Here is a 16,040-nt window from a genome sequence, read left to right on the forward strand (position 1 = left end):
CAGTTCTCCATTTTGTCCCTCTCCGGTTGCCGTAGTCAGGAGAACACACGTGCAGTATTTACTAGAGTGATGTAGCCACTGCTGTCTGAAACTCACACTTCAGGTACAGTAACAGAGGGTAAGTTCTTACAGAAATGATTGAAATACGTTTGTCACGTCTACTAAAATGATCACTAAAGCGTTTGGAATTTGTGTGAAATGATGAACTACAAACTATTTGCAGTTTTTCAGATATCTTGCTCATTTTGCCGTCTAATGGCTAGCTCGTTGTGCTGATATAGCTAACAAATCAACGCGAGTGAACGAAATGATGACCAAAGTCAAAGCACCTTCCACAATCTACATTTACTATTAATGTACTGAATGTATGACCTTAAAGAAAAGTCGAATATGATGTAAAGATTAGGTAGTTTCTCCTTTTTAAACGGACACTGACTGAAGAGGTGGCGCATTATAGATCACCTACGTTACTGCAGAGCTAGATGAAGTCAGCTACTTCAAGCAAAAGTGTAAATGTTTCCGTTTTCAGTTCATTCACTACTTATGCTTATATTACTTTGATTAAAATTATGGGTAATGTCAGCTCACTTGCAAAAGCTCACTCAGTTATAATGACCTCAGCTCTAATACACCTTTGCCAAAAGTTTTGGGACATCCCTTCAAATCATTGAATTCAGGGGTTGGGCTTGGCCCCTTAGTTCCAGTGAAAGGAACTCTTAATGCTTCAGCATACCAAGACATTTTGGACAATTTCATTCTCCCAACTTTGTGGGGACAGTTTGGGGATGACCCCTTCCTGTTCCAACATGACTGCACACCAGTGCACAAAGCAAGGTCCATAAATACATGGATGAGGGAGTTTGGTGTGGAGGAACTTGACTGACCTGCAGAGAGTTCAGAGCTCAACGTGATAGAACACCTTTGGGATAAATTAGAGTGGAGACTGTAAGGCATTCCAAAACTGAGATGTCAGTGTTTACATGCACAAGAATTGAATTTAAGCCCGATTTAAGAATTGAATTACAGCTAAAACAACTTCAAAACTTCTAGGAAGGCTTTCCACAAGGTTTAGGAGTGTGTTTATGGGAATTTTTGACCGTTCCACTAGAATTGCATTTGTTAGGTCAGGCACTGATATGAGAAGGATGGATGAGAAGGCCTGGTTTGGTATGCTGAAGCATTAAGAGTTCCTTTCACTGGAATTAAGGGGCCAAGCCCAACCCCTGGAAAACAACACCTGAACTGAATAATTTGGAGGGGTGTCCAAAAACTTTTGGCAATACAGTGTATAAAAAATGTATTAGCATATCCAGTCACAGCAAGTGAAAAGGCCAAAAAATCAGGTGAAATCAGCAAAACAATTTATATGAAAGTATTATTCCAGAGTTTCCTTGCTATCATGAAAGTACAACTTTTTATTTATTTATTTATTTATTTATATATATATATATATATATATATAATTGACCAGGTACCATGACAAATGAGTCAGCTTTCATCCTCCTATGGAATCATACCAGTGTCTATATATATCTGTTTCCTCTGAAGATCATTGTGTGTTAACCAATTGTTATTATTATTGTCATTTGCACAAATGCTCATGGTTTTCATCTGCACATACCTGAACATTCTGGCTCTATTTACCTTAAATGACCTAATAAGGTAACAGAGAATAATGAGAAATAATACATTAAAAAAAAAACTTTAATTAAATTAATTGCATAAGTGTGGGCACCCCTAAATTACTAAACACTACATGTTGATGTTATTACACTGTGTTTTTGGGTCTATTAATGTGGCACATATTTTCCCACTCTTTCTTGCAAAACATTCTAGATCCTTCATTATTAGTTGGATTTAGGTCTGAGCTCTGGCTACGTCATTTGACAACATCATCTAACATGACCCCATTTATAAATCAAGTGATCTATGTGCAACCTATTGTCTGGAAGTTTTGAAACCCCTGTAAGTTGTTTTGTTTCGTGTTTCCTCTCAGTAAATATGGCAGATCAGATCCCCTTCGTGGCCCTAGATGCTGTTCTGAAAGAGAGTGGCGCTCTCCCAGAGGACATGCCACAGATCAGAGGTTATGATTTTAATCAGGGAGTAGACCACCGAGCTCTGCTGCACTCCTACCTCACCACAGGCTTCCAGGCTAGCAGTTTTGCCATGGCTGTACAGGAGATCAATAAGATGGTGAGTTCAAAAGGCTTCTTATTTTTCTATCTGCTTGTAACTGCTTTGTTTATCTTATCTTTGCAAAACCATCTATGATGCAGAACACAATGAGCCACAACACATACAGGAAAAAAGAAAAACATAACACAGTCTAACTGGGAACAATATACAAAATATAAAAAATACATTTCAAGAAAATAAATAATTTCTCCGCTCTGATTCATCCCAAGGTTGTTCTATCTGGTTGAGGTCAGGTCTTTGTGCAGGCCAGTCAAGTTCCTCCACACCAAACTCGCTCATCCATGTCTTTATGGACCTTGCTTTGTGTATTGGTGCGCAGTCATGTTGGAACAGGAAGGGGCCATCCCCCAAACTGTTCACACAAAGATGGGAGCATGAAATTGTCCAAAATGTCTTGGTATGCTGAAGCACTAAGGGGACAAGCCCAACCCCTGAAAAACTACACCTGAAATCAATGATTTGGTGCGGTGTCCCAAAACTTTTGGCAATATAGTGCATCTCTCAATAGATATTTTTCTATCCTCCGATTTGTATCTCCTATCACACAGCCCTAGATTTAACAGAGGGTTGTTTTCAGGTGGGAAAGTCTAATCAATATTTCCATTGTGCTAATTGTCTTATTTTTAGATTGACAGACGTCTGGAGCCGGTGGAGGAGCAGGAACAGACCTGTGACTCTCAGCAGAGTGAGTCAGGATGTACCATCTTCTTAGGCTACACATCCAACCTCATCAGCTCCGGGGTCCGCGAGAGCATCCGCTATCTTGTTCAGCATAAAATGGTACATCATGGCTTCTTTTGAAGGTTAAGCAACTGTCCAGTGCTTTGTACTCATCACCTGGCGATTCACTTTGTTAATGCAGGTGGACGTGGTAGTGACAACAGCAGGAGGCATTGAGGAAGATCTTATTAAATGTTTGGCTCCCACATATCTAGGTGAATTTAGCCTTCCAGGCAAAGAGCTGAGACAGAGAGGCATCAACAGGTGAGCCACTGAGTAAATACCAGATTTGTTAGCCAGAAACTCTTTGGTTGCTCTTAATTGAATTGGGTTAAAGCTTGTTTTTTCACTTGTTAATTTATCAGAAGAGCTAACCTGACTTTAGCCAGCAAACAAATTGATCAGTGACCTACCAGCTGTCTGCCACATAGTAGTTTCACTAGTTACATCTACAGCTTGATTTTTTCAAAGTTTTCACCTTGCAGCTAGAAGCTTTACCACGTCCACAGTAGATGTGTTTAAGTGGGAATTTCTTGTTTTAGAATCGGTAACCTGCTGGTGCCTAATGACAACTACTGCAAGTTTGAGGACTGGTTGATGCCCATCCTGGACCAGATGGTGTTGGAGCAAAAAACGGAGGTCTGAGAAATCCTTTTTATGATCTGATCATCATGTCAAAACTTGCAGTTGTTTTTAGACTTTTTACTTATTAGATTTGCAAACTGTATTTCACATGATGAGTCTCAACATACACTTAATGGAAAAATTCAGTAACCTGGGTGTCCAAGACCTGAACACAGTTCTGTTATCACATGAAACAAGCGTTAGACAAAGTGCATCTATGTACAGACCAAAAAACGAAGTGTCAAAAGCACAAATAGAGGATGAAAGTTTAGTAGATATCAAAGCGGATATAATTCTCTGCGGTCCACAGGATCATCGTCCACTGCTGCACTCTACTGCACATGCAGAGATCTCATTAGCTTTTACATCCATCAGTTGCCTATTTACATCACTGACCATTGCTCATGCTTAAAAATATAAGAAGGCTCAGCAGTTAAGGCTCTTGGTTACTGATCGGAAGGTTGGGGGTTCAAGCCCCAGCATCAACAAGTTGCCACTGTTGGGCCCTCTCTGCTTCAGGGGTTATGTATCATGGCTGACCCTGCACTATAACCCCAACTTCCAAAGCTGGGACATTCGAAGAAAATAATTTCATTGTGCTGTAATGTGTCTGTGACAAATTGTTCCTGGCCTGATCAAGCTCCACACCTGGAAAGATTTGAGTAGTATAATCAGGGATAAACCTGGGCTAAAGTATCTAGCTCATTTAATTCATTCATCATTAAGTAATTTGTACTGTTCAAAGTGGATTTAATGTCTATTCTGGAAATACTGGCCAAGAGGCTGTATTGGATGAATCTAAAAAATATGTTGTTTCATACTTAGGGCACATGCTGGACTCCCTCCAAAATGATCCACAGACTAGGCAAAGAAATCAACAACCCTGACTCTGTGTACTACTGGGCTTACAAGGTAGATTGTTGATCAAAACACCAACATTTATGCACCGTGTTTGTAATTCTTTACTGTTTTGTTGAAACATTACAGGCAATAAGTAACATCACAGGGTACTGTTCAGTACTCATTGCAAGCTCACTGTCTGACCACAGTGAGCTCCAGTGAACAGCTATATTTAAAAATATTTGCGTTAAAAACACTTATTTTAAAAAAAAATGCTTTTAGGGTGGATGTGTCTTGAATTTCGTAGTTACAGACTTTCCTCTTCCTTGGGTGTTTTTTTTTTTTTTTTTTCTTCCAGAATGACATCCCTGTGTTTAGTCCTGCCATCACTGATGGTTCATTGGGTGATATGATCTATTTCCATTCCTACAAGAACCCGGGACTGGTCTTGGACATTGTGGAGGGTGTGCAGTTCATAGATCATACATTTACATCTTAAATCTTTAGAGCATGACCAAATCCAGGCCTTTCAACCTTTTACGCATTTTGCCTTTTAGCTCTGCATTTGGAGAAAGCTGTTAGATGTTATCACTCAAAAATCGGCCAAAACTAAATCTTTTCCACAGTAAAAGTGGTCAAAGCCTGCCAAAGGTCATTGCTTGTCTGAACATATTACAGATGTTTAAAACTTTGAAATTATCCACACTTTTTGTTTCTTGTTGATTTTGTAATGCAGATATCCGGAGGTTGAACTGTAAAGCTGTGTTTGCCAAAAACACAGGCATGATCATTCTGGGTGGAGGCCTCGTGAAGCACCACATCGCAAACGCCAATCTTATGGTTTGTAGCAAACAACTAACACATGGCCTGTTTGCACAAACTAAAATTGAAAAATCTGTGATGATCTAAAATCTGTTTTGATCCTGCTCTTAGAGGAATGGTGCCGATTTTGCTGTGTACGTGAACACGGGGCAAGAGTTTGATGGCTCAGACTCAGGGGCCAGACCAGATGAGGCTGTGTCTTGGGGAAAAATCCGCATGGATGCCAAACCTGTCAAAGTAATGTTTGACTTCAGCTTTAACTAGGACTGGAATGATGCACTGTATGGCCAAACATGTGGAAACCTGACCATCATACCAACATATGAGCCTTCCAGGTTGACACACTGTTGGAAGCATACCACTGTCTAGGATGTCTGCTGCTTAGAATTAAGATTTTCCTCCACTGGAACTAACGAAATCAAATATGCTGTAGCATGACAATGCCGCTGTGTGCTAAGAGAGGTCCATAAAGCCATGGTTTGTTAAGGTTGATGTTGAAAAACCTGAGTGGCTTGCACAGTGCCCTGACTTTAACCCCACTGAACACCTTGTTGGATGAATTGAATTGCAGACTCTGGCCCAGCCTTCTCATTCAACATCAGTGCCCAATTTCCTTAATGATTTTATGTCTGACTGGGCAGAAATCTCTGCAGCCACATTTCAAAATCTAGTGGAAAGACTTCTAAGAAGATGCTAAGAGGCTGTTCTTGCTGCAAAAAGGAGACAAACTTACATTAATGTCTATTGTTTTGGAATGGGAAGTTCAGCATGTGTTGGTATTGTTGTGTGATGGTCAGATGTCCAGAAACCTTTGGCCATAAAGTGTATGTAGAATTTTGACCATGATAACGATGCAACCCAATATTTTACCCTAAGACTGTTTTGCTAATACAATTTTGGGGACACATGGAGGTAAGTTTTGTGCGATGGTTATACTATTTTTACCTGCTTTGAAGCATATAAGCAATTTCAGAATTATTTGCACCCTTCAAGTTCATAAAAATCATCCTTGTAATAACTTAAATGTGTAAAACATATAATACTATTTTCTGTTTTTTATGTGTGTGTGTGTGTGTGTGTGTGTGTGTGTGTGTGTGTGTGTGTGTGTGTATGCATGTGTATGTATATATATATATATATATATATATATATATATATATATGTATATATATATATATATATACATATATATATACACACACACACACACTATATTGCCAAAAGTATTCGCTCACCTGCCTTGACTCGCATATGAACTTAAGTGACATCCCATTCCTAATCCATAGGGTTCAATATGACGTCGGTCCACCCTTTGCAGCTATAACAGCTTCAACTCTTCTGGGAAGGCTGTCCACAAGGTTTAGGAGTGTGTTTATGGGAATTTTTGACCATTCTTCCAGAAGTGCATTTGTGAGGTCACACACTGATGTTGGACGAGAAGGCCTGGCTCTCAGTCTCCGCTCTAATTCATCCCAAAGGTGTTCTATCGGGTTGAGGTCAGGACTCTGTGCAGGCCAGTCAAGTTCATCCACACCAGACTCTGTCATCCATGTCTTTATGGACCTTGCTTTATGCACTGGTGCACAGTCATGTTGGAAGAGGAAGGGGCCAGCTCCAAACTGTTCCCACAAAGTTGGGAGCATGGAATTGTCCAAAATGTCTTGGTATGCTGAAGCATTCAGAGTTCCTTTCACTGGAACTAAGGGGCCAAGCCCAGCTCCTGAAAAACAACCCCACACCATAATCCCCCCAACACCAAACTTTACACTTGGCACAATGCAGTCAGACAAGTACCGTTCTCCTGGCCACCGCCAAACCCAGACTCATCCATCAGATTGCCAGATGGAGAAGCGCGATTCGTCACTCCAGAGAACGCGTCTCCACTGCTCTAGAGTCCAGTGGCGGCGTGCTTTACACCACTGCATCCGACGCTTTGCATTGCACTTGGTGATGTATGGCTTGGATGCAGCTGCTCGGCCATGGAAACCCATTCCATGAAGCTCTCTGCGCACTGTTCTTGAGCTAATCTGAAGGTCACATGAAGTTTGGAGGTCTGTAGCGATTGACTCTGCAGAAAGTTGGCGACCTCTTCGCACTATGCGCCTCAGCATCCGCTGACCCCGCTCCGTCAGTTTACATGGCCTACCACTTCGTGGCTGAGTTGCTGTTGTTCCCAAACACTTCCACGTTCTTATAATACAGCTGACAGTTGACTGTGGAATATTTAGGAGCGAGGAAATTTCACGACTGGATTTGTTGCACAGGTGGCATCCTATCACAGTTCCACGCTGGAATTCACTGAGCTCCTGAGAGCGACCCATTCTTTCACAAATGTTTGTAAAAACAGTCTGCATGCCTAGGTGCTTGATTTTATACACCTGTGGCCATGGATGTGATTGGAACACCTGATTTCTGATTATTTGGATGGGTGAGCGAATACTTTTGGCAATATAGTGTGTGTATGTATATTATATATATAAATATACATACACACACTATATTGCCAAAAGTATTCTTCCTTGTCCTCCATGTGGTGGCAAACAAGGTTTAACTTTAAAAATTATTGCATAAATAATTAATTAATATATATAATATATATATAAAATATACATACACACAACTCATTGAGGGTGGCAATTTTTTGTAGTTGTCTGTACTAGTTGTCTGTGTTTCAGGTTTCATTATTATGCTTACTAGTCATAATTGTCATCACAATCAAGCATTAATAATAATATTGCAGCGTGAATGCGTTCTCATTTATTTTAAAGACTATTGGTTTATAGTTATGTTTGTGTAGTAACTCTGTTTTTGTTCTTTCTCTCAGGTCTATGCAGATGCCTCTATAGTCTTTCCCCTGCTGGTGGCTGAAACGTTTGCACATCAGGCCAGCAAACTGACTTCACATAAAGAGAGTGACTAACACCACCTGCTCTTTCCTCCTGTAGTTTCTCTTTCCTTCTTCTCCAATTTTTTTATTTACTTTTTTCTTCTGGTATGTTTGTATCCGTTGTCGCTGATTCCACCTACTTCTTCACAGCTGCCCAAATTGTTTTAGAACTATTTATTAAGTCTTCTTATTGAAGTTTTATTTATAATTTTGGGTAACTGTATACTTGTGTTCCCCTCTTTACTTATAACTGCATGACGTGATTATATATGTATATAAACACATGCCTCCACTCCTTCTCCTCCTCTCCAGGCGGCTTTGCTTCATCCTGTAAAAAAAAAAAAAGGTTTTTTTGTGTTTTTTGTTTTGTTTTGAAGCAACCTGTGACATTGCAATCCTCCTGCACTCACCTGAACTGGACATACTGCCAGTTTGGGATTTGGATCAGCTGTTTCTAGAGTACTTCCTCTTGGCTTACTGGTTTTTTTTTTTTTTTTTGGATGTGGCATGTGGTCACCAGCACATCGTTTGCGGGTTTGGGTTTGACTGCTGCCTCCTCTGGGATTTGCACGTCAGCCGAGAGGGAAATGTGAGGCATTTGCAGCTGTGCAACAAACTCATATTTAGGATAAATGCAAGTGCACTACAGGTCACTGTATATTACTGGTCTGAATTTCTTATTTATATATGATCAGAAGTTTGTCTCTTGTCATCTGTATGGATTAAAAGTTTATGGAGCCAAAGAGCCGCTCATACAGCTTTTGACTGGAGGTCAGTAACTTTTCATTCCTCTGACCAGGAAAAGCAAAGAAATCAATATCAGCAATTTGCACTGCTGTACACTGCTATCTGCCTCTGCTCTGCTTCATACATACATCACTCTGTGTCCTTAGCCAAGGACACCTTCCACCTCCTGGAGCTACTTTTACTGCCACCCTCCTCTCCTATATAAATACATAAATGCTTTTATTAAAGCTGTAAGAAAATAAAAAGGTTATGAATATTTTTATTTTTTGCTGTAACAGCATTGCAAAGTCAGTTGTTTTTCTAATTATACGAAGCAAAAAGTCCTTTTCAGCCGGTTAGACTGATGCCATGCTGCTTCAGCCATTTATGTAAATTTATGTGAAGGTTTGTTGAAGATTTGTGTGGCTTCTTTTATGATTATAAACATTTGACTTTATAGAAAAAGAAACATCTGTAAGCATTCAAGCCTCTTGAGCTTTATCATGGAGGAGACATTACAGATTTAGTTTTATTTCAGACATTGGAATGCAGTTTGCTTTAAACATTAGTGAAACTTCTGCCGTTAGGTGTTTAGTTCCAAAACACCAACCAGGTTTTGGTGTCATGCTGAGGATGGTGTTATTCAGTGATATTACATGGAAGTGCTAAAAATCTACCAAACCAGGCCTTATAAATGACATAATATAAATAAAGTGGGGGCAAACTGTTACACACGCACACAAGATTAAGGATTTCAAGATTGTAATGCTCTTCTGCGTTCATGTAAAATACCAAAAACTGTGTCTGGTCCATCTGTTTTATTTTTTGGACTTGCCCAATGAAGAAATAGCTTCAGAAAGATGATGTAGAAGTTTCCAGTGTTTTTTTTTTTGTTCCTTACCAACAATTTTGTTGGTTGCTTGTTATACTTTGTCTCGCTCACTATTTATTCCCCAATCCTTGAAACTGATGAACATTCATTAACATACTTCAGGTTCATATAGTCCAAATTAGACTTGCAATGTTTTCAAAACCTGGAAAGCAGGAGCTGTCATTTTGTCAAATGTTAGCATCTACTTTATGCCCACATGACTGGTTTCTGGGCAACGAAAATGTGGGGCTGGGCAATTGGAGTGTCTTCATGTATGAATACTTGGCTAAATGCTTTTGTAATGTGTATAGACTCTAGTGTAAAAATGTAATCCTTTTTAAATTAAAATATATATTACACTGTATGTATATCATCTGTATTTAATGTAAATGACTTAAAAAGTAATCAAATCTGTCCACAGCATTTTTGCCTGTTCCAGTCTGTCTTATGATCACACTGAAATAAAATCAGTATTTCAAATCAAATTTCATGCATAAATGTGTCAGTCTTTCAAACATCTTACTCATCCTTTTCCATGAGTTATCTATTGCAGGATATGAAAAATGTACATTTTAGTTTTGGTATATTTAGTTAACTTTCACTCTGAGTAACTTCACCCTCATGAAATATCTGGTGTATTCAACAGGTCGATTTTTCACCCATTCACACACTACAGACAATTTTCAGAGATGCCAACCCTAAGGGTCAAGTCAAGTGTGTTTATTACTAAACCACTGTGATCTCTAATTTTCTAACAAAAACTGTAATAATCTGAAAGAAATCTAATAAAAATTACAGTAGTCAAAAGTAAATGTAAATGCAGACAGTGTGTCTATGATGTACAGAATAATTTTTATTAAAAGATATTGAAATAGTGGGAGAAGAAAGGAGGGATTATGCAGTGTATATATCAATGTGCAATGTTCCATTTCCCTAGCACCTTTTTTGTACCTTTGAATACATTCTGTATAGGCATAACATTATGTCCTGCCTAATATTGTGTTGGTCCCCCTGCCAAAACTGCCCCTGACCTCCATGGGCCCCACTTCATAACGTACAGGACTTAAAGGATATTTTTGATAGATACTGATACTATCTTGTCTTATCTTTCTTCTATCTTATCTTATAGTCTGCACGTTATAGTTGTGTGTTCAAATTTGTCTTCCTTTTTTTTTTAGTAAAGGTAATTTGGCTGGAAATTTTGTTAAACCTGACAGAAAATTGCATTAACCCTTAAATGTGCTGCTCACACATTGTGACACTGATGACATATCAAACACAGTTGAGGAGAAGTTAGTCTCAACAAGCTACTGCATGGCTTTGTGTTGTTTTAGACTAAGAGGTCAGTCTTAAAATTAATTATTTCATAACCCATAGAATAAGTTGAGTATAAATGCCTCTTAGCTTTATTTTCTTTGAAGCTATTGTATTATTAATTCATATTCGTGTTCCTCTGCTGGTGATACATAATCACATAATCCTATTACGGCATCAATAAGACCTCATGATATAATGCATTGCTTGACTCTAATAGTTTCATCGCTGAGCTATTGATAGATATTATATTTTAAGCCGGACATCCAATCTCATGACCAGCTGTCACTGCATACAGACTTGTCCAGTAGCATCATAACAATCACGCCCAAATTATCCACCCTCTCCTGCCTGCTGTGTCTGTGTTTTACCACCAGGTGACTGTCTTGCACCACCCACACACACTCCTTACACATTACAATCAGCTGTTACCCCAAACGCTGAAGGGTTTTCTTGGATGTAACTGATCTGGCATAAAAGGCGCATCGTGTGTTTTTGAGCAGGCATGCGGCCTCCACATTACTCTCTGTTTTTGTATGATAGTTCTCATCCAGATGACAAACATACAACATGGATGTCAGCAGGGTTATAAGACAACCCGTTTGGCCTAATTATGAGAAGTGTCCCAAGTTTGTGCTGTCTCAAATATCAGCATTCATCATCCTTTTGTGTACGGAGGTATGGGAAGCCCCCGAGGGCACAGACTCCAGTGGCATCAGGTGTTATTCTAGAGCACAACACACATGACACACCTCTCCCGAAGAGGTACTTCAGTGGTTGGGATTTAAGGATTTATTATTCACAGGTTTGTGAGTTTCAGTATAGCAGATGATTATATAGTTATAGTTTTTTTTGATTATATAGTATTTGCACTCAAGCAACTGGTAGCTACACTCACTGGCCATGTTATCATGTATATAGAGGCAGATTGTAGGTAAATAATTCTCGCTTTCACAATGTGTCATTCTGAGTTTTTCTGCCAACAATATACTCTGACATCTTTATTCTTCTGTCATAGAATTACATTTTACAGAAGGATATAGAAATGCACCTCAAACATCCGGGTTCCTGCCTCTACCCTGTGTTCATGTTCTCCCTGAGCTTCAGTGGTTTCCTCCCCAAGTCCAAAAACATACATTATAGGTTGAATGGCATCTCTAAATTGTCTATCATTGTGAGCCTGTGATGGATTGGCACTCCTTCCAGGGTTTCCCCCATCTAATATCCCGAGTCCCCTGGGATAGACTCCAGGCTTCCTGTGACCCTGTGAAGGATAAGCTTCACAGAAAATGGATGGATATATAGAATTGTTTTTAATATTTGATAATAACATAGCATACCAACACAGCATAAACCTGATAAATTCAGTTTTTATTAATGTTCTTTGAAAATGAAATTATTGGTGTTATTGTAATTGAGGAAGTATATATATATATATATATATATATATATATATATATATATATATATATATATATATATATAAGCAGAAGTATGTGTGTGTCTATAAGGCAAATGTTACTTTCGCTTGTTCAGTAATATTGCTTGGAGATATGGAGATATGTGAATTATGGTCTTTTGGCTTATCACTATGTGGGCTTGTGTGCATTTTTGTCTAGTGATGCATTGAAAATAGAAAGCCAGTGTTTGTGTGCCAGTTTTTGTAGATAGGTAGATAGGATGACAAAGACGGTGTTGACAGGGGAAAGTGCGTGTGTGTGTGTGTGTGCATGTGTGTGTGAGTGTGTTTGTGTGTGTGTGTGTTCTCTCTGGAATGCAAGTGTGGAGTTCTTCCAATCTTCCAGGAGCCCGGATCAAGTGGCTGTTGTGCGAGTCTCAGCTTTTAATTTTCTTACCTGAGTTAACTGCAGTTTTACCTGCTTTAGATGTAGAGACAGTTTTTCTTGTTAATCAAGTACGGTAGTCGTACATTCTTTTTTAAGTGTTTCTTTTTAGAGCACACGATTGTACAGCCATGGTGCTAACGTCTCCCATGCTAGCTCATGTATGAACAATATAACATTAAGAGAGAAGTAGTGGTTTTATGGTCTGTGATGCTGTAACTTTATTGACAATGGTATGCTCCTTAATCCAAACATCCCAGGAGGATAATTCTGTTAATACATATTTATTTTTTCTAGAAAAATATTTCTAACTGAGTAACGTTAATGTTTTTTATTTAATGTCTTCATTTAATACATGCCTGCAGTGCAGCTGAATTCCTTAATCATCCCCTCCGTTCCATTTTGCAGGATGTGTCACTGACTAGCAGCCTTTTCCCTTGAAACCGAGTTCTTTCTGCATATGGAGGACTCGGCTCATTTTTTCCCAGCTCTCCTGTTTCCAGTAAGCCGCCGCCCTCCTCCCCCTCTCTGTGGCTTTGCATCGAGTTTACCACTAATGGGCCGCTTCTCCTAGTGCCACTGTTTGCATTACAGTAACGTGTGTTTGCTCAGGGCCTGGCCTTAGCTTGCCGACCTGGGCTGACGGCTCTATGGATTTTTCCTAACCTTCATATGATAGAGCCAGTGTTTGTGGAAAACTTTATTTGAAGTAGTGGAGGAGAGTGGGCCTTAGTACAGTGTGAGGAGCTACAATCACTTCTGACTTGTTTACTAGAGTGTCTTAGAACTGAGGTTATACATAGTGTGTGTGTGTGTGTGTGTTTAACTGTAAGAGATATGCTTACTTGTGTTTGGTGACTGAATGCCTGAGGCAATGAGTTGCTGTCACGCTATGGTAATGTTATGCAGTACAGCATCTGCCACAGCATCAATAATGGCAATTATAACTCATAATGGTGGAAAAAGAGAGAGCCAAAGGTGGAAAGTAAAGCATTATCCAGCTGCGGGGTGTGGTGCGTCTGTTAGTGTGTGTGTGTGTTGCTCAGAACGGCGTCCTCACACCCTTATCTTAGCTTGTATTTACCTGTTTTGTTCCCATGGTGATTCCCGCCTTTTCGAAAGACCTGAAAAGGTGTCAGCAGGTGTGTAATAGAGAAAAAGAGATTAGGTTCGAAGTCTCCTGGAGCCTGTGCCAAGGTTTAAACCTGTTTATACTTGGATATCATGCTTCCTTCACTGATCAGACAATATTTTGTTCCTAACTGAGGTAAATTTGTGCAAGATTCGAAATGCTAAAATGTTTGGTTCTTATCCAGTGCCATTATAGTATCCAGAGGTGGCATTTCAAATATTTTACTACCCAGTAAACCATTATTTATTGACATGATTAAATGAAATCCACACCAAAGCTTTGTTTAATCTATTTGGCCATTTTTAAAAATTTTTTTTTGCCATTTTGTTTCGGAAAAACTTACTCAGATGAGACCTAATAATTTAGTAATGAAAAAGCAGAGCAGGATTGTGTGTTAGTTGTCTGATTATATTATTAGCATTATTTCATCTTCTTTACATTCCATAGATAGAAATGTTGTGCATTTTTATTCCTAGTTTTATAACAAGTTGGAATGTATGCTAAATCTGTTTGGCATTCTGTGAACAGTAAACCTGCCTAAACTATGAAACTAATATTCAGTAGTCATATTCATTATGTTTGCTTTTGTAGAATTCGAAAAGATAATAAAGCAGTAAAAGTTGAAAGCAGATAGTGTGTGTATGCCAACGAATGAAAACGAAAGAAAGAGGGCGAAAGGTTTGTGAATGACAGCGAGCAAGCGCCTGATGAGTTTCTTCGAAACAGGAAGTGTGGTGATGTCACTCTCCACATTGACGCAGCCATCTGCTCCTGCTGACGGACAGTTTTTTCTCTGTCACTATGGCGACGGCTGCGGTGTAAGCAAACATCCGGACCTGAAGCCCCCTCCACACACACACACACACACACACACACACACATTATCGTTTATATTATCAGCACCACACCTGCACATTAATGGTTTTCCTCAGAACAGTTCCTCGCCCCGACTAAAAACGGACTCCTTTATATAAAAAATGCTGACTAAATGCAAATCCTGCCAACTGATCATGTTATTTACAGAGCAGGGTGTGTAGTCTGGTGTGTGTTTTATTACATACTGCAATCATGTGTCTGATCATGATGGGTTTCCCTTTCAAATGTTTCTGGAATAAAAAAAATCTAAACTTAACATTTATTATTATTATTATTATTTTTAAACAGCCCTTTCACTGTGTGTCATTTATTTATGCTGTTCAAGGTGCCAGGGTGCTTTTGTTGAACTGTGTGTTGCATAACCACATGTAATCCCTGCTGAATGATTTTATTCTGTGTGAATGGCCATGTAGCACCATGAATAGACTATATTACCACTCTACGTGAAGACAAGGACATTTTTTTGATCTCTGAATAATCAGGCCAAGGCATAATTAAAGGTGGATTCATTTTCAAAAAACAGCCGTCACTTCCTCTTTGTCTGCAATCTGGCACATATGATTGTATATGTATTTCAGTTTCCATGGTCACACAAGGGGACCGGTGTTTGTTGATGTTTTTTATTATTTTTTTACCCGGCAGTTTTATGATTGCTTTCATAGTGGAAACTAAGCTCTCCAAATGACAAGAGGACACACTGTAACAGCCGAAGAGACAGTGAACGCCTTGAAGCTTTGGACTCCTTTCAGATAATCGCAGATCACAAGGAAACAGACGCAACACACTCAATTTGACTTGGAGCCTTTTAGCTTTTATTGATGTCTCACTTTTATTGATGTCACAGGACAAGTCACTGGCGCCAGTCTGTAATTAGCAGGGTGCATTCATACTGTCACAAATTATTACATTAATAACTTAAATAAACTGTATATAGCCTTCTCGCTCTGGATCCCAGCTGTGGAAGGTGCCGGAGTGTGGATTTTCCCAGAGTGTACATCTGGTGGCATGAATCTGTGTGTGTGTGTGTGTGTGTGTGTGTCTCTAAGGTGTTATGTTGGCAAGACCAGGCCCCTGTTCCTGCTGAACTGAGCCAGCTGAAGAGAGACACTGATTATCAGCACAGCAGGCACAGGAGACCGGCCCACTGATACAGACCAGAGAGAGAGAAACACCAGCAAACACTGT

At 39.3% G+C, this 16,040-nt stretch overlaps 1 protein-coding gene across 2 annotated transcripts; it reads left to right on the forward strand.

Moving 5' to 3' along the window:
- dhps (deoxyhypusine synthase) lies at positions 1-10,162 on the forward strand. Of its 2 annotated transcripts, none has more exons than XM_058374635.1 (10): positions 1-103; positions 1,997-2,196; positions 2,827-2,979; positions 3,062-3,183; positions 3,462-3,558; positions 4,369-4,455; positions 4,742-4,847; positions 5,120-5,223; positions 5,317-5,442; positions 8,030-10,162. In XM_058374635.1, the coding sequence occupies exons 2-10, from the start codon at positions 2,002-2,004 to the stop codon at positions 8,123-8,125; spliced, it is 1,086 nt and encodes a 361-aa protein (XP_058230618.1). In that variant the 5' UTR covers positions 1-103; positions 1,997-2,001; the 3' UTR covers positions 8,126-10,162. The 2 variants fall into 2 exon arrangements, with proteins under 2 accessions (XP_058230618.1, XP_058230610.1); XM_058374627.1 differs by having other exon boundaries at positions 32-118.
- Positions 10,163-16,040: the final 5,878 nt, after the last annotated feature.

The sequence above is a fragment of the Hemibagrus wyckioides genome, linkage group LG02 (genome assembly GCF_019097595.1).
Source record: "Hemibagrus wyckioides isolate EC202008001 linkage group LG02, SWU_Hwy_1.0, whole genome shotgun sequence".
NCBI classification, from domain to species: domain Eukaryota; kingdom Metazoa; phylum Chordata; class Actinopteri; order Siluriformes; family Bagridae; genus Hemibagrus; species Hemibagrus wyckioides.